Source organism: Misgurnus anguillicaudatus, chromosome 6 (genome assembly GCF_027580225.2).
Source record: "Misgurnus anguillicaudatus chromosome 6, ASM2758022v2, whole genome shotgun sequence".
NCBI classification, from domain to species: Eukaryota; Metazoa; Chordata; class Actinopteri; order Cypriniformes; family Cobitidae; genus Misgurnus; species Misgurnus anguillicaudatus.
In genome coordinates, this window is record NC_073342.2 from 25,112,571 (window position 1) to 25,131,726 (window position 19,156).

The 19,156-nt window shown below is 36.9% G+C and overlaps 2 protein-coding genes across 3 annotated transcripts; one reads left to right on the forward strand and one right to left on the reverse strand.

Moving 5' to 3' along the window:
* Positions 1-5: 5 nt before the first annotated feature.
* Positions 6-13,240, reverse strand: apba2a (amyloid beta (A4) precursor protein-binding, family A, member 2a). 2 transcript variants are annotated; one of them, XM_055192137.2, is made up of 12 exons: positions 13,053-13,240; positions 8,729-10,168; positions 7,526-7,585; positions 7,346-7,385; positions 7,074-7,219; positions 6,617-6,703; positions 6,193-6,375; positions 5,008-5,187; positions 4,675-4,887; positions 4,459-4,578; positions 3,206-3,346; positions 6-900 (listed from the first exon to the last, which is right to left on the reverse strand). In XM_055192137.2, the coding sequence occupies exons 2-12, from the start codon at positions 10,124-10,126 to the stop codon at positions 829-831; spliced, it is 2,640 nt and encodes an 879-aa protein (XP_055048112.2). In that variant the 5' UTR covers positions 10,127-10,168; positions 13,053-13,240; the 3' UTR covers positions 6-828. The 2 variants fall into 2 exon arrangements, with proteins under 2 accessions (XP_055048112.2, XP_055048113.2); XM_055192138.2 differs by lacking the exon at positions 13,053-13,240 and adding an exon at positions 12,530-12,736.
* Positions 13,241-13,824: 584 nt separating this feature from the next.
* On the forward strand, positions 13,825-18,934 carry eif3ja (eukaryotic translation initiation factor 3, subunit Ja). Its single transcript, XM_073868845.1, has 8 exons — positions 13,825-13,964; positions 14,105-14,193; positions 14,594-14,666; positions 14,892-14,987; positions 16,209-16,316; positions 16,397-16,549; positions 16,647-16,732; positions 17,800-18,934. The coding sequence occupies exons 1-8, from the start codon at positions 13,943-13,945 to the stop codon at positions 17,929-17,931; spliced, it is 759 nt and encodes a 252-aa protein (XP_073724946.1). The 5' UTR covers positions 13,825-13,942; the 3' UTR covers positions 17,932-18,934.
* The last annotated feature ends 222 nt before the right edge of the window (positions 18,935-19,156 follow it).

The window sequence follows — 19,156 nt, forward strand, 5'->3', positions numbered from 1 at the left end:
CTCTCTTTTTGATCAAACAATTTTCTTTTATTTACATGTGAAGATACTGAGTTCACGACCATATAAGCATGGTTTATTGCATTTCCAATATCTGTATTAATATTATAATAATTACTTGATTATGTAAGCCATGTGTGGAATGTCAAAATTAATGCAATTATGAATCTAATGACTTTTTATTGCAGTGTTTCAGTATCAGCAAGGGCTAAACATGATATGTAATTGCTCTCTTATTCCAAGATTGTGCAAGTTAAATGTAAAAAAACACTTACCATCAGACAACGTCTATTAAGACGCATTCATTCAAACTATTACTTCATGCATAAACATAAATGTGTTACTATAATTTTACTCTTTAAGTCAAGCATGCTTATATCTAAAGAAAAGTTTCATTCACAGTGTAGGTTAATTTATCACAGAGATTTCCTATTTAATAAATCGAATAGTTCTCTTTGGATTTTAGCATGCTTTAGTATGTTTGCTAATCTTTAAGAATAGGAAATTAGTTTTAATATTATTGCTAATACTGATTCGATCATGAGCAGCTTAGTTATTTAACTCAAGCGCAGTCCCTTAAATATTTACAGAGTAATTTGTTATGCAAGAGCTTGAACTAAAGCCATATGACATACAAAGAAATATAAAGATTATTGCTGTAATTGCATTCCCAAAATAAATCAGTAATAATGAACAGCACGCCTTAGATATAACCACTTATATAATTATGCTTTTTGTTAGTGTGTGCATGCATGTATACAGTAACCAAGACATACTAGCTCTTCAATGTTTCAATATTTTTTGGACAGGGGCTGTAAACTTAATGGTTCCTCAGATGTACACCGGAGTCTCCTGACCAGTTAACAGTCTGAACATGACAGCTGGCATAGTTTTCATGTTAATCTGTCAATGAGAACAAAGAACAATCAGTGTACGATTACATGATGAAGATCATTTTCTGGACATTTTTGAAATTGATCATAATGTGCTTAATATAAAGGTCAGTTTTGTTTGACTCATGCCAAGGAGTGTCCTGCGCTAACTGTTCCTCTTTAGTGTACTTGAGGAATTTAATTCTTTTTTTTATGTGCGTCCAAAGTAAAAATAGATAGAATTACTCCAATTTTGGCAACAAGGCATAACTTCCTAGTTATTAAAAAAATTAACTTTTTATTAAGTTATTTTCCACCAATGCCATAAATGCTATTCCCCTCACACACAACTACAAAAATACATCTTTACATTGTATCATTACATGTAAAACCTATTTTTTAAAAACAGTATTCATACTTAAGTGTCAGGTGTGCCCAAAATGTGTCTGTGACAGATAATTTATTATGGAATATTCAAAATGCCCCTATTTGGGTGGGAGCAAAAAAGAGCTGTTTTCGTGTGTGTACCTTTAAAGGATTGGTCATTTTCTTAAAGATAAATCCAGATAATTTACTCACCACCATGTCATCCAAAGTTTTGATGTCTTTTTTTCAGTCGAGAAGAAATTGTTTTTTTTGGGAAAACATTCCGGGATTTTTCTCATTTTAATGGATTTTAATGGACCCCAACACTTAACAGTTTTAATGCAGTTTAAAATTGCAATTTCAAAGGACTCTAAACAATCCCAAACGAGGCATAAGGGTCTTAATCTAGCGAAACGATTGTCATTTTTGGCAAGAAAAAAAAAACACTTTTAAACCACAACTTCTCGTCTTTCTCCTGTCGTGTGACGAGCCAGCGTGACCTCACGTAACGTCATCACGTCAAGAGGTCATGGATGACGTATACAAAACTACGCTCCAGTGTTTACAAGTGTGGAGAAGGAGGAACGTTTCGACGTTGTTGTATGTCGAATGATACTAATTCATGTCTTTGTGTCAGTTTATTGTTTAAAATGGTCCACAAATGTGCGTTTCACATATGTAACATGTGACCTTTCCACGTCAACGCAATTACATGAGGTCGCGCTGGCGCGTCACACAGCTTGAGGAAGACGAGAAGTTGTGGTTTAAAAGTGAAATTTTTTTCTTGGCAAAGGTGACAATCGTTTCACTGGATAAGACCCTTGTGCCTAGTTTGGGATCGTTTGGAGTCCTTTGAAACTGCAATTTTAAACTGCATTAAAACTGTTGAGTGTTGGGGTCCATTAATATCCATTAAAATGAGAAAAATCCTGGAATGTTTTCCTCAAAAAACATAATTTCTTCTCGACTGAACAAAGAAAGACATCAACATTTTGGATAACATGGTGGTGAGTAAATTATCTGGATTTTTTTTTAAATAAAATTGACTAATCCTTTAAATGCAAATCAGCTACAGCTCCTAACCCCCTTACCAACAGACAGTGAGTGCTTTTGGTTTAAAATAGATCTGATTCCTGTAAATACATTCTGAGACGACAGTATCTCACTATTAAGATATGGGGCGGACAGCGTAAACTCGCTGAGGGCGGAAACTATGGTAATGCAGAAATGTCAGTCAGTAGCCATGGGCGGGTTTTCTCTGTGTGACATCACAAGAGAATCACAAGAGACCGCTTTGGTTTAATATTGATTAAAACAGAAGGATTGGGTGGATTTTTTCATTGTAAGTTGGTTGTGTTCACACACTGCCAACCAGTGTTGGGGAAAGTTACTTTTAAAAGTAATGCATTACAATATAAAGTTACTCCAAAAAAAAAAGTAATTAATTGCGTTACTTATTTACTTTTCATGGAAAGTAATGCTTACGTTACTTTTTAGTTACTTTTGCATTACTTTTTCTTGGCTGAAGCTTGATCTCTTTCAGGCCTTGCAGGTGTTTTTTATGACTGAAAAGTTCTGCATTCAGAAATTGCATATTTCATCACAAAAATGTCGAGCTCTGGCCTGCCATCTTAGTTTCAGACTCAAACTGTTCCCACACAGGTGTGTAGGCATAGAGTGCATAATGTGACTACGTTTAGTTTAATTCAGTACATAATTTTTTTACATCGTATTAATTCAACTAAAAATGTAACTTGCATTACTTTTGAAAAAGTAACTCAAATATTAATGTGTACATTTAAAAAGTAATCTGTTACTTTACTCGTTACTTCAAAAAAGTAATATTATTACGTAATGCACGTTACTTGTAATGCGTTACCCCCAACACTGCTGACAACACACATTCATGTCCAAACACCTAATAAAAGTGGATTTTGTAGAAAAGGTGCCCTTTAAAATTTATTACGTACCTCTCCTACAGATACCGACAGGGTGTGTACGATTTTCTCATGCGGCATAGCGACAACACTCTGTCCGTTTATCTCAATTATTCTGTGGCCGACTCGCACCCCTCCTCTTTCTGCAATACCTCCACGCATCAGACTGCAGATCTGTCAGATCAACAACAGGATGATTATTAAATCTTGCGAATACGGCATGATTTGGCAAAATAGCCAAACTTTGCTAATACAAAATGGATGTAAATGTATGTAATTCACCCAGATATAGAAAAATATTAATTGTTGTCTATCACAAATGTATTATTTTTCTTTAGGAGACATATATTAAAGGGATAGTTCCCCCCAAAATGAAAATAATGTCATTAATGACTCACCCTCATGTCGTTTCAAACTCGTAAGACCTCCATTCATCTTCAGAACACAGTTTTAGATTTAGTCCAAGAGCTTGTTAACCCTTTATTGACAATCTACGTACGGTTTACTGTCCATGTCCAGAAAGGTAATAAAAACATCATCAAAGTAGTCCATGTGACATCAGTGGATCAGTTAGAATGTGTTGAAGCATCGTAAATACATTTGGTCCAAAAATAACAAAAATTACGACTTTATTCAGTATTGTGTCCTCTTCCGCGTCTGTTGTGAACCGCATGTGCGAGACAAAAGTCATGTGACTGCAGTGACGCGCATGACGTGTTATTTGGTGCACCCCAGCTGTTTTTTTTGTTTTTTTTGTGCGCCCGGGCTTCGTTTACAGTCTGAGGGAGATGCATCCTGTAACTTTGAAAAAAAATTCATAAACATGTCTGAGGATAACACGTCATCCGTGCAGTCACGTGACTTTAGTCTTGCGTATGCGCTTCACAACAGACATGGAAGAGGACACAATACTGAATAAAGTCGTCATTTTGGACCAAAATGTATTTTCGATGCTTCAACACATTCTAACTGACCCACTGATGTCACATGGACTACTTTGATGATGTTTTTATTACCTTTCTGGACATGGACAGTATACCGTACGTAGATTTTCAATGAAGGGTCAACAAGCTCTCGAACTAAATATAAAACATCTTAAACTGTGTTCCAAAGATGAACGGAGGTCTTACAAGTTTGGAACGACATGAAGGTGAGTCATTAATGACATTGTTTTCATTTTTGAGTGAACTATCCCTTTAACCCTCAGGAGTACTTTGGATTACTTTAATAGTGGATGTATGTCCTTTTCCTAGTTCATCATGTTGCAGCCGGTTTTAGATACATACTATGCCGTTCTGAACGCTGAAGCCGAGCTGATACTGTAGATCCGGTCTCTTTATAAGCACAGTGGTTACAGGTGGGCAACTTACTGCACTCAGTTTGACCTGCGTGTGATTCTTCAGACCCTAAAGCACAGATACAATCACAGACGTAAATGTAAAATAATGCGTATTGTTAAGGCTGGTCTACTAGTAACGCATTCATCCATAAGCACGTCAAACCTTAATGATGTTCTGACAGGTGGCGAGGGGCAGGCCCACGAGACTGGTGTCATTGACGGCCATGATCTGATCGCCCACATTGAGTTTACCCGAGCGGGCAGCTGGGCCGTTGTTCAGCATGCAGGCCAGGATGACGGTGGGCAGAATTGAGCCCCAGCCCGACTCCACGATCACCAGACCCAGAATCTCTCCCTTCTGCTTCTCAAGATGAAGCTGATATCATTAAACAAAAACCATTACTAGACATAATTCAGAGATCATGCATGAGCATCACACATATCTAACAAGTAAACAAACAGTTACAGCAAACAGATTGGCTCTTCGTTTCTGTACCTCTTTACAGTTTTCAGAATTAGAGAAATGGATGAGGTCGTCGTTATACATCTCCTGTTTGTTCAGGATGTCACTGTAATCTTTCTGACTGAGGTCTTTGGGGTTGATCCCATTGGCTCGGAGGAACTCTTGGTAGGCCATGCTGAACGCCTGACCGATGGACTGTGCGATGAGCTGGGCCTGTGGAGGAGGAGGAGAGGTGAACCGCTTAGCCAAGAGGAGGATACTTGACAATGTGACGACATTGCAGAGCGAGAGTGTGCTTGACTCGAATCGAGAGAGCTTAAAAGTGAAAGCATGCATGTTTTTGGGTGAACTATCCATTTAAAGATATCAAGGTTATGTTTCCCAAAATGTTCTTTATATTACGTACGATGATTTTATGTAGAAAACAGTAAAACACAAAAAAGGAATACTTTACAGACTAGTACAGCTTTGTTATGCAACTTTTGAAGTTAAACAATATGAGGCAGTTTCTCAGATTAATCCAGGACTAGGCCTTAGTTATCTTAGGACATTTAAGTAGTTTTACAAACATACCATTACAAAAAACAATACTGGTGTGCATCTTGAGACAATACAATGGCACTGATATATGTCACCTAAAGGATTATTAGGAACGCCTGTTCAATTTCTCATTAATGCAATGGTGTGGGGAATGTTTTCTTGGCACATTTTAGGCCCCTTAGTACCAATTGGGTATCGTTTAAATGCCACGGCCTACCTCAGCATTGTTTCTGACCATGTCCATCCCTTTATGACCACCATGTACCCATCCTCTGATGACTACTTCCAGCAGGATAATGCACCATGTCACAAAGCTCAAACCATTTCAAATTGGTTTCTTGAACATGACAATGAGTTCACTGTACTAAAATGGCCCCCACAGTCACCAGATCTAAACCCAATAGAGCATCTTTGGGATGTGGTGGAAGGGGAGCTTCGTGCCCTGGTTGTGCATCCCACAAATCTCCATCAACTGCAAGAAGCTATCCTAACAATATGTGCCAAAATTTCTAAAGAATGCTTTCAGCACCTTGTTGAATCAATGCCACGTAGAATTAAGGCAGTTCTGAAGGTGAAAGGGGGACTAAACACAGTATTAGTATGGGAAACCGCCCCTATATGTAAAAAAATATGTACTTTAGTGAGTATTTTTTGGATAAGATCAGAGTCTGAGCTCACATCTTCTGACTCAAAGACGTAGCACATCATGCGGTACTGCTTCCTGTTCTCTGCGCTGAGGCCTGAATCGGTGCAGTCGAGGGAAGATGAGTTCGACAGACGCCTGCGAGCCATTAAAACCACCACATCACCGATGTCTGCGATGTACGAAATGGTGCGGAGGGCGTTATCCATCATCGTTTCCTGTAGTGAGATCAGGAAAATGAAATGAAGTCTGTATGGATCAGATCATGTTCTTCATTTTTGGTTTTTCAACATATTTTAGTAGTGAAGATCAGAAAACATTGCATCTCTTTTTTGTTATTTTGACCATGTTTTCCCCATTCAATTTCTTTATAAATAAATGCAAATATATATATATATATATATATATATATATATATATAGTAAAACTTATATATATATATTGTAAAACTTTACCTACCTGTGTATCAGCATTAAGCACTTTGATTGCCTTGGTTGAGATGAAAAGGTCGATCTCAGTCAAGCTGTGCGTTTCACTCTCTACAGACTAAAAGTCATAACACAAAGCTTACAGCATCATCTAGTGGACTGACACGAAACATCTAACCATTCAGCTAAAATAAATGTGACCCTGTCTGTGAAATCCAGGTTAAAGTCTCATATTCTAATAATGACAGATATTTGATTTCAATCATTGATTTTAATCTTTGATCTTACTTAGTCAATATTAAATATATCAAGGTCACAAAATGTTCTTCACATAATGTAGGATAATTTTATGTTGAAAACAATCAATTACAAAAATGACTTTAGCTTGGTATTTACAGACTGGGTCACAATTATTCCACCATTTTTTTTCAATTACATTAATGAGATTTTCCAAGATAAATAGTTGTGCAGATAATCTTTAAAAATACCTTTACACAGTCCAGTGCTTCCTGTGCTTGTTTCATGCGAACACTTTTGGACGGGTTCCTGTCGGAGAGCAGCTGGGTAGAGCCGAGGTAGTTTGCTGCAAAGATGATTCCATTGAGGAGATCTTCTGGCTCACACGGACCAGGAACTAAACGAGAAATGCAAAAACTTATCTGAATAACAGAACGGTGGTTTGAGCTAATGTTTTTAGGTTGGCAAAGTAGCATTGCAAAACATTTAAAATTAAGATACACAATTTTGTTTACTAACTTACTATCCACAAAGCTTGGGAAAGAAGGACTTTTCTGGATTGGCTAAAAAGCAAAGGATACATGATTAGAGGTTGTTTTCAAAGTGACATCTTGCAGTATGTGATGTATTCTGTGACAGAAATAAATTAATTTAGACATTGAAATACTGTTACTGTTAAGTACCTAACTGTTTGGTTACTTGCCTCTTTATTTTGGGCAGATGGTGTCCCTGTTCTTTTTTCAATGGGACTGCTCAGGGAACCCTGCAAGAAATATTTTAAAAGAGATATAAGATACTCTTATGTGTACAATTTATAAAGGCCAAAACTGACATGAATAGTGTTGATAACATATAAAACATACAATATAAGTGGATCAAAGAGTTTTTAATAGGGCTGTCAAAAGATTAATCGCGATTTATCACATACAAAATAAAAGTTTGTGTTTGCATAATATATATGTGTTTGTATATATTATGTATATATAAATACACACATACATGTATGAATTTAAGAAAAATTTTATTAAGGTATATAAGTTATTTAGGTTATTTAGGTATAAAATATATCAAAATATATACATATACATGTAAATGTTTCTTAAATACAAACATTAATGTGTGTGTATTTATATATATTTATAAGTAATTACACAGCGCACACACATAAATTATGCAAAAAATTATTATTATTATTTTGTATCGCAATTAATCTTTTGACAGCCCTAGTTTTTAAGTAAATAAGTTTTGTTTTGTATTGTTTTGTATGGGCTATTGGGCTTGTCTTTTCAAAATTATGCTTATATAGACCGTTTAAGCAGTAACAACATAAACAAGCGGCTGCACGTAGCTTCCGGTAAACTCCGCTAAGAATAAATAACAACAAAGTTCTTTAAAGCGACACCATGTAAAATGTTGATCGTTTAGCGTTTTAAATGTTTAGTTTTTAGTTTAGTTTTAAGGTTGGCCAGTTCCTTTCCTTTGCGACAGTGCTGCGGCGCTTGTGGCCTCTAGGGGCGCTAGGCATGAAAAATACATGTCTAGCACCCCCTAGTGGCCAAAAAGTTTCATGATGTGCCTTTAAACGTAGTTTATTTATATAACAAGCAAAAAAACAACACATAGATTACCTAGGAAACCAAAACATTTGTTATTTTCGACGAGGCATTTGTTCAAGAGATCAGAGCATTAAAAAAACGAAACCAGAAGTAAGGTTCGGATCCAGACGTGTATCACGTGCTTCCAATGAAACCGTCTATACGCAACCCAGGCAACGATGTCGGTTAGTAGACACGCCCCTTACTGCTGATTGGCTACAAGTGTGTTTTGGCCCGACTCCCTGACAAAGCGTTTTTAAAAAATTGTGCACCCCGCCTTTAAAGCAAAGACTGCTTGAATTCACTGTTACCTGTTCCTGACTAGGTCTTGACTTCTCTTCATTGTGTTGGGGCAGCTGTTTGTCTGGAGATTGCACAGATGTGTTATCATGGGCTTTTTGTTGGCTGTTTCTTCTGCAGGATAAAGCTGCTGAAGTTCTGGAGTCATCATTTGTGTGTTGAGCTGCATCTTTATCCCTCCCTGAGTTTTGTGGTGCAACCTTCGGTTTGGCCTTAGCTTGGGTTTCCACCTTTTCTTTGTCAACATCAATGTTTCGCTTCTCTTTCCCACCCTCTGGTTTGTGACAATAAGCAGGCTGCTGTAGACCTCTATTTTTGCTTTTACTGTCTTGATGTGAATGTTTCTCATCTCTGTCCCTATTATCATCTCTGTAATCTTTTATTAAATGTCTTTTTTTCCAAACCCTGTCCCCAGAATCCACATATTTAGCTTTCACAGTGACCCCACTGTCAGCCTGGTAAACCTTGTCTTTATTGTGTTCTCTCTCTGGCTTATATGTGGGGTCGACTTTGCCTCCTCTGGCTTTTAGGACATCACAATCTTTCTGATTTTTAGTAGTGGACTCTTCCCTAACCCTTCCCCTATGAGGAAAACTGGACCCTGAAGTGATGTCCTTGGATTGTTTAGTGTTTTCCTGATTCCTTCTATCTGCATCGTTTTCTTGTTCAACTTGACCACAACAGGAATCTTGGGAATGTTGTCTGCTTTCTTGTGGTAAGCCATTATCACCTTTACGTCGAATCTCATTGTTGTTCTGCTCAGCATCTTTACCTTCATAGAAAAAATACCCATCGTCTTCTTCCTCACTGTCCTCTTCCTCCGTCTCGTCTTCCTCATCCTCAGCCATTGGGGCTTGCACAAAAGTGGCCCCAGGATGCTTGTAGACCAACGTTGATGCGTTTTTTTGCTCTACCTCACACAAACCCTTTGAGTGCCCTCGAATCTCTGGTTTGGAGTGATCTCTGAAGTGCCTGGATGTGCTGGGACCCTCAGCACCATCTGGCTCTTCATGACAGTCCATTCCTTCCATGTAAGTTTCGTCTTCAGGGCAGCGGTGGACGTAGTAGGTCATTCTGTCTGCTTCGGTTTGGAGATCTTCCTCATAATCCTGCTCCCTTTCTTCCTCCTTCCCAGATCCCACATTATCATATTCAGACATCGAGTCCTCCTCCATGCTATCAAAATCAGGAGGGCTTTCTCCTCGGACAGAATCATCCCCAGATCCCTCACTTGGACAAGACCTGGGTGAAGTTGGCTGGATTTCTAGCTTGCTGTGCCCCGGCTCCTTAGGATTTGGATCTTCTCCATGTCCAGAAAGTTTTCCAGGTCCCTCAGACACAATGCTGGATGCCGAAGGGTACAGCTCTGAAATGAAAGCTTTAGTGCCTTGCTTTCTTCTGACAGCCATAACAGGCTTTGTCAGACCCACACAAGTGGGATTCAGTCAGCCCTGAAACAAAGTTTGAACAAATAAGTATAAAATCAGCACTTTCCAAACACCAAATGTGAGAAAATTGAGTGATAGGTAACTTTATATTCAGACTCAAGTCTGTAAGAACAAGTTAATCTGAAACTCGCTGATGTTCCTACTAAAGAAAACATCTGTTTGATTTATGATTAAGAAGTTTATCTAAAATGCCTTAAGTTTTTTTTTCAAACTACTCTTTAATATGGATTCACACCAAATTAGCACAAGGGAGAATGCACACTAAGATGCATTAAAACACCTGACGAAAACACAACCACATCCAAACAAAAGCATCAGGAGGACAGATCTGTGCAGTTCAGCAATGAGCATCAGCAGGAAACATGCTGATATTTCACTACAGGGATCTGAAAGAGAGGCATCAAATTCCCTTGTGGTGGGAAGAAAGCTTATAGCTTCCCGATTTTGATTATGCGACTTATTGGACTTTTTAACCAGAAATGACCTGGTTTTAGTTTGAAATCATACAGGTTTTACGTGATACTGAAAATAGGTGATCATCATGGCGATATTTACTGATATCTGAGGTTGCCTCTAAGTATTCAGGTATAATAATTGGCCCAGACCTTAATGTGCATTCACACTAGACGCGGAAGAGGCAGCAAGCGCAAGTGATTTACATGTTAAAGAAATAGTCTATTCATTTTCAATATTAAACTATGTTATTACCTTAACTAAGAAGAGTTGATACATCCCTCTATCATCTGTGTGCGTGCACGTAAGCGCTGGAGCGCGCTGCGACACTTCGATAGCATTTAGCTTAGCCCCATTCATTCAATGGTACCAATCAGAGATAAAGTTAGAAGTGACCAAACACATCAACATTTTTCCTATTTAAGACGAGTAGTTATACGAGCAAGTTTGGTGGTACAAAATAAAACGTAGTGCTTTTCTAAGCGGATTTAAAAGAGAAACTATATTTTATGGCGTAATAGCACTTTTGGGAGTACTTCGACTCGGCGCAGTAACACCCTCCCTCTCCCATTATGAGAGTGAGAAGGGGAGCGGACTTTTCAGGCGAGTCGAAGTACTCCCAAAAGTGCTATTACGCCATAAAATATAGTTCCTCTTTTAAATCCGCTTAGAAAAGCGCTACATTTTATTTTGTACCACCAAACTTGCTCATATAACTACTCGTCTTAAATAGGAAAAAACGTTAATGTGTTTGGTCACTTTATCTCTGATTGGTACGATTGAATGAATGGGGCTAAGCTAAATGCTATCGAAGTGTCGCAGCACGCTCCAGCGCTTACGTGCACACACACACAGATGATAGAGGGATGTATCAACAATTCTTAGTTAAGGTAATAACATAGTTTAATATTGAAAATTAGTAGACTATTCCTTTAAGTCAATGCAAAAACGCGAACTGGCATCCTGTGGCATGCTAAGTGTGGATGGCGCGGCACGAATGCGGTGTTTCTGTGTGAATTGAGCATTGCCACGTGATCCGTGCGAGTTGAAAAATCTAAACTTTGGCGGATTTTCGCAACAAATTAACCAATCAGGAGCTTTCTCTAGCAGTGACGTGATTACAGGAAGCGAGCGAACAATGGAGGACAATCATCATTGCTACACGAGACATCTTCGTACTTTTACACAATTAAAAGGATCTTGTTTAAGAGAAAGTGAGTGAGGAGGTCGAACAATCTGGGAAGTTTACTCAATTTGAGCTACTATGTAAGCCCCTCGCATGATTTCTGCGTGAATGTCTCAAAGGACTAGAATTTCACACGCGAATGAAGCGAGTAAACTCAAAATGTTTAAACGTCCAAATACGCGCGAATAGGGCATTTTTCGCCTCTTCTGCGTCTGGTGTGAACGCACAGTTAGAGAAAAACAGCAAACCTAAGATGAAATGTGCTTTTGGTCGAAGCCATGTAACTGCCCGATTCACCTGTCTGCACTGGCGCTCTTTTAATTTCAGCTATTGCTTGCAAATAAATTTACCAAGAGCTTCCTCCATGTGATTCATAATTGAGAATTCCCAAGGCCACAACTTTCCAGATGTTTTACATTTTCTGATATTTCAAGAATACCCACCAAAAAACTACTTAACCCACCCAAACTGATTGGCTCAATTTTGACCACTTTTAGCTGGCCAGGCTGGAAGACCATCTTAAGCCATTTACTTCCAGCCAAGACCAGCTAACCCTGGTGTTAGCTGTTTTATTCAGAAGTGTTGCTGCCTCATCTAAATGCAAATTAATTTTTCTGAACACTTGCTTTTGGTCACAACAAGCAATGCCTGAAAACACACTTAGAAACGTTTTTGCAAATACACGTTTACAGCCAACTATGGTAGAAAAAGCTTCACAAACACACTCTTTCTATTCTGAATGTAGAGGTAAAGAAAAGTTTCTTGATGAACCGATCCTTTAGCGCCAAAGAAGCGTCATATCCAGCGGTTCTGACGTCACCTTTATTTCGAGACTGAAATACTGCATCCATCGACCCTAAATGTTTTACAAATACGGCTGGTCAAATAAAAGCGTTGACAGAACCCTCTTATTTTTTTCAAACGTTTTTTTATATGAAATGTTTGTTTGTCCAGCTTACACCGCTTAAAACAAACAATACGACGCGTGAGATCTCCGCCGTTTCATCTCGTGCATGCGCGTGCCCCTACAACCTGCACGAAAATAAGATTATTTTCATCTCGTGCATGCGCGTGCCCCTACAACCTGCACGAAAATAAGCTTATTTCGAGACTGAAATACATGATGAGTGTTTATGTATAATATATCGTATCAATAAGTGCGGTTAATATAAAACGGACTTGCTTTAATCAAGGGTGGCACAACTAAAATCTTTAAAATATAACTGAAAACGTAACGTTAGTACTTACCGGAGCCAGTTTGGGGTCGCTCAGCCAAATGTATATTAGTCGTGGTACTGTTACGACATTTATAAACAAAATGTCAAGCCATAATATTCATGAAGCACAGATGCTGACTCTGAGGAGCATGCATGTAGCTTATACTCACACACACCCTCAGCATCCCAGGACAGGAACACACAATCAGTCACCTGCATTGTGAGTTTTTAAAGAGACAGAACAAAACATCTCCGCAAGAAAAAAAAGTATTTTTTTAACTTTCTGTGTAAAGCACTACAGTACTAGAAGTAAACAAAACAAAGCATTTAAAACACAAGTAAATGTAATCAAACTTATTAAAATGTATGTACATTTTTTTTGTAAAAAAATTTTTTTTACATCAAACCACAGATTCCTTTATTACTCGTAAATGATAAAGTACACAATATACAATAATAAACAATAATTAATATTTTTTAACTGTAGTGTATGACGAATGGTCACTTGACCAAAACAATGCTCTCTCATGAAATCACTGTATCCTTCACATCTTCTGTCTTATAGCTTGTTCATTTAACTTATATTCGAAAATAAGTATTATTTTTATATAGTTATTATATAATTTTAACTTAATTATTTAATATACATGTAAAATCGAAAAATAGAGGAATTCTATTAGTTACTATTTAAACATCTATTTGTAAAATAAATAAAATGTTCACATACAAGTGGAATAAATTTAGATTACTATTAAATCGGTAGAATCATGCACAGTTTTCTTTTACTAACTTGTAAATTGGCAAGAAACGAACACTGACATGAATCCGTGTAATTGAGGACTTTTATTTTGATATGAAAGCAACTCTTCCTCCAGTCGTGTGTTCAGCTTCACGCTTTCGTTCCCTCAGCGCTATCACATAATGGAGGACGCCGATTCTTGGGGTGAGAATTATTCTAAACTTCACCGTTATTTCTAACGTATTACGATATTGATACACATAAACATGAACAACATAATAAAGTATATTTATAAAAACGGCTCACATAGAGTAAAGCTAGTAAATTCCTTGTTTTCTGTCCAGATGCTGATAGTTTCGAGCCCGAAGAGCCAGCTAAAAAGGCGGCAGTTCATGACAAATGGGAGGGCGAAGATGAAGATGACGACGTGAAAGTTAGTAACAGACGGCCTGTTTATTATTTACACAACAATAAATGTGTTTATTAAATAATGAAACACGTTTTTATTGCCCATATGTTACTCTTGGCTAACTGAGGCTAACTACTCTTGCTAACTCTTGACTGACAGCATGGTGGGATATCAATTTATAACCAGTTAATAACATAGAAGTGCGTGCGCCCTCTTTAAGACAGTCATAAGTTCATAATCCTAATTGTTATATAAATATAAAGTTAATGTTTGGGCCGAAGGATCTGTTTTAAATACTTGTTAATAGGTGTATAACAGGGCCTGGTAAATAATAGTGTATTTTAGAGACATAACTAATATAAATGTCATCATAAACAAGTTGACAGGTCCAGAGTTCATGATTTGTTTGCTCTTTTTCAACTAGGATAATTGGGATGATGATGAAGAGGAAGAAAAGGAGGAGGAAAAGGTGAAGGATACAGTGGAGGAAAAGACAGGTGCAGTAAAGAAATACTTTAATGTTAATGTTCCAACTTTTATAACAGAGATCACAATCTATACGATTCTCTTAAAAATCGGACCGCGGATGTCTATGAGATCGAACGATCGATTGATCGATCATGATATAAAATCGTCAGATTGCCCATCCCTAGTTGTTGTCACCTTTGACTTGACTTCATCAAAGTTGTGGAAGTTGTTTATTATGTGTTTATCATTTACAGAGACAAAACCTACAGAAAAGAAGAAACTTAGTGACAAAATAAAAGAGAAGGAAAGTTTACAGAGGAAAAAAGCAGAGGAGCTCAAAAAACGAGTAAGTGTACATGATGCTGACACATTTTTTCCCTTTTATATGACCTTTCTGAACTGTAATAATAACAATTAATATACCTTTTGCGAGTCAACGTCACAGTAACGTCACGCTCGCAATGTGGTGGCAGAAAAACAGTGGAAATGAATGAGACACGAGTGAAACGAACAATATAACTCACTAGAAAATGTCTTGTTGTGCTGTTGAGTGTCAGAATAGGAATGCCAAAATAGATGACCTTCATTGTTATAGTATACCGTCATCGAAGACACTATTTGAAGATAAACGTAGGTGTTTATGGTTGCAATAAGCCCTCAACCGGACAGACTGGAGTGATGAAATCATCTGAAAATCTTTTAATAATTTGAATAGAAAATAATTAGAGAAGATATCCGGTGTTCTGTCGAAGTCTGATCCCTCTGTGTGTCTCTAATAGCGTTTTTATTACGTTACGTTTATAATTTATTTAGAAAGATTAAAGATTTGAATTAGTTCATAATATCAATAATATTACCATTTATTATTATTTTTTCGTTTTCTATTACTTCTTTTTACCTTCTATCTTAGACTATGTCTTCTTCCTGTTAGTTCTAAATTATGATGTTACTAATAAATATATAAACATAGCACACACACACAATGTAAAGTGTTAATAATATATAAACAGGCCTATACAAATTAATTTGTATGTAAACATAGTAGTTTTAAAACAAACATGTAGGCTAAAAATATAAGAAAGAAATTGAAAACAGGAAATGGTGAAATATTTAATACATGATATTATACAGAATACATGATAGTATTGCTCTTATAAGTGATTCATACTGTAAAAATAATTGATTTACCAATAAAGAACAATACATATACATTACATATACATCGAACATATCAATAGCCAAGCCATTTAAACTTTTAATTTATTTTAAAAATAAACGTAACTTGGTGAAAACGTTATAAGAAACATTACACTAAAGCGAAATATAGGGGAAACAGACTTTGACAGAACAGCGGATCCATAACAGTTTAACGCTAAAACACTTCACAACCCTGTTGCGGAGCTGTCACTTTCTGCCACCAGTTGGGCTCCGCCCACAAAAAACATCATCTCTGTTTGTAAACACGCAAAAGGTCTTTAAGTCATAATGATTTAACTCATCACAGCGTAAATTTGCAAAAAAATATAGTCAAGGTAAGTGACTAATAATGACTTCTGGCTTTAAACGATTAGAGGAGTCAAAAGAGGATAAACTGACACCAGAAGAGGAGCTGGCAGAGAAACTCAAAATAAAAAAACTACAGGAGGATTCAGACTTGGAGCTAGCAAAAGAGGCTTTTGGTAAGTGATCTGTCAGTACATCTTAAGTTGTGATGTGTAAATTGGATAATAACATTAACATTATGCATTCTTTTATCAAGGTGTAGTATCAAATAATGTTACGGGAATTGATGCTATAAGCCCCTCTTCAAAAGACGACTTTACAGAGTTTGAGCGGTTGCTAAAAGAAAAAATTTCTCCATATGAAAAGTCTATACACTATTCCAGCTTTTTAGAATCACTGTTTAGGGACCTTTGTCTTTCATGTAAGTGTGCTTTAAGCTTTTAGTAATATTGATACTTTATGAATCATATCTTTATGACAAGAAACATTGTTCTTAACGTATGAAATTTGTCTTTCATTGGAAATTGATGACTTGAAGAAAATTAACAACTCGCTCACGGTGTTACTAAGTGAAAAGCAGAAGCAAGAAAAGGTATGAAATCCAAATCTTTTGCCAGTCAATTGCAAAATCGATTATTGTTTTATTGCCAAGTTTGCTATTGCAAACTAAAAGGCCGTACAAATCTTTAATTTCTCTGGTTGATGATGATTATTGAGCATGTCCAGTTTTGTAAAAGTTTTAAGTATATTTCACTTGTTATGTGTACGTGGGACACAAATTTCATCATCGTAATAGTAGCCTACTGTACGTGCTCTGTCATATTTTTGTAATCGTAATAACCGGCCGGCAGAGGTATTGCAATTTTACGCAATGCGCATCTGTTGAACAGTTTACACATACGATTTAAATAAAGTTACATGTTTCGATTGAGCATGTACAACAAAGTATACTCATGCCTTAAGGTGATCTGATTCAGTCATGTTTTTTGTTCTTTGATATTTTTAGGCATGTTTGATATTATATGTACCTTAATACAATTAATGCAAATTTTAAAAATCCTCTATGGTCCGACTCACGATTTTACATTTCCTTTGGTGTGTTAGTGTGTATTAGTACGTTAAAGATATGCAAAAGGTACAAACCCCAAAGTAAACGATGACGCGAGTTATCGTCTCCAACGTAAATCTCTTTTCTTGGACTGCAACAAACACACGGATTGTAGGCAACAGTTTACTTCCTGGCATTGGTGATGTAGACAAGACCGACATTATCATAATTACTCCCGCTTTGGACTGTTAGCATGTCATTGTGAGCGAATCTTTCAAACATGGTAAGGAGCGTCACATTTCGTCAGAGGTATTCAGGCCAATCAGGGCGTACAGATTAGCTGGCCAATCAAGGACAGAGCGCCTGGACAAATTGATGAGTTTTGTACAAAATCAGTGCGTTTCAGGAAGAGAGGGATATCTGGAGCTACAAAAATTTGAAAATATTATGTTTTTTGAACCATATACCACACAAATACATTGTATTATACCAAATACACAAAATAATGTTGTTTTTAGCAGTGAAATAGGTGCACTTTAATGCAAACTTCAATGTTATGTTTTAATAGTTGTTTATTGTTTTTGCAATTATTTGTTTGTATGTGTTTACAGGCAAACAAAGGTAAAAAGAAAAAGAAGGGGGTTTTACCAGGAGGAGGATTAAAAGCAAAGTTGAAAGATGACCTTGCAGATTATGGGGAGTTTGATGGCGGTTATGCACAAGACTATGAAGATTTCATGTGACCATGGCTTAACCGACTTCTAACTTTTGCCGATTGCTGAACCATACACCTTAACAGCATGACCTTACCCCACTGTCAGGCCCGTTACCAGAACCATGCTAGAAAACTCTGAACTCCATCCCACGAAATGCACAATATCCCTTCAAAGAGATTTATACAGAGAATTAAATAACTACGTTATTTTTCTGATCGGTCGTGACATTAAGGCAACATTTGTCGGAATAGTAGCAGATCGTGCAACGTTAAATCCTCCAATGTGAACACTAGCGAGAGTGAAACAGCGGTGTAGTTTAATCATTGGACAGTTCAGACAAATATGAACGGCGTGTTATTGTTCAAAAACTGCTATTTGTTAAATAAATGTCATTCTATGCAAATTTCAGAACATGTCGATATGTCATTGGATTTATAAAAAAAATTACAGCCAGCGTTTCTTTAAAAGTTTGAACGAGATGATACTTTTGCATACTAGTTGACAAGAAGTCATATGGTTTAAAAAAAATCATGTCTACAATCAGATGTTTATTTTCTGTTCTTAGATGATTAAGGTATCTGAACCTAGACCGTAGGGTACTTTATCTAAGCCTAATAAAGTCTTAAACAGAAAATAACACTTTGACATTTGTAGCTCATGATGCATTTCGTATAAAGTATACGACCAAAAGTATTGTGCAGAGGTTTCAAAGATACATTGCAGCATTATTTAGGATTACCTCCGAATTTTTCCAGAGCAAATTATACAAATATTTACAAACACGACTCAAGTTTTCAATGCAACACATTATGCAGTTACTCGTTTGACCTCAACCATGCCAGCAAGGAAATTGGTGCGATCTCAAGGGTTGAGATTGCCTGCTGATATATAAGGGACTGATATGGGGTCAGGCATTGTTTGGCTCTCAATTTTCTGTGTGATAGACATGCTTCAAAGAGACTGAAAGCTGACCATAGGACTCTGCGCTGTTTTATAAAGGTCTAATTTAATAAAAGTTGCTTAAAATCTGTGAATAGTTCTTTTTTTTTTCTTTTTGCACAATCTATATCTGCAAACATGCATCTCACCTTGCCAGACATGATGCATATAAGTACTAATGTGATTGGCTGACTGTAAGCAAAAAAACTGAGTTATTTTTAACCCAACGTTGGGTAAAAAAGGGACGAACCCAGCCCATTGGGTTGTAATTGAACCTATGCTGGGTTGTTTTAACTCATTGTTGGGTGAAATA

Bases quoted from the DNA above. Each gene is read 5' to 3' on its own strand.
- apba2a (XM_055192137.2), bottom strand. From the start codon at position 10,126: ATGGCTGTCAGAAGAAAGCAAGGCACTAAAGCTTTCATTTCAGAGCTG. The intron at 4,888-5,007 runs GTACAGAAACGA...TAATGATATCAG, and splicing joins ATTCTGAAAACTGTAAAGAG to CTTCATCTTGAGAAGCAGAA. The intron at 3,347-4,458 runs GTATGTATCTAA...TTGATCTGACAG, and splicing joins TCAGCGTTCAGAACGGCATA to ATCTGCAGTCTGATGCGTGG.
- eif3ja (XM_073868845.1), top strand. From the start codon at position 13,943: ATGGAGGACGCCGATTCTTGGG. The intron at 14,194-14,593 runs GTTAGTAACAGA...TTTTTCAACTAG, and splicing joins ATGAAGATGACGACGTGAAA to GATAATTGGGATGATGATGA. The intron at 16,550-16,646 runs TTTGTCTTTCAT...TAACGTATGAAA, and splicing joins AGAATCACTGTTTAGGGACC to TTTGTCTTTCATTGGAAATT.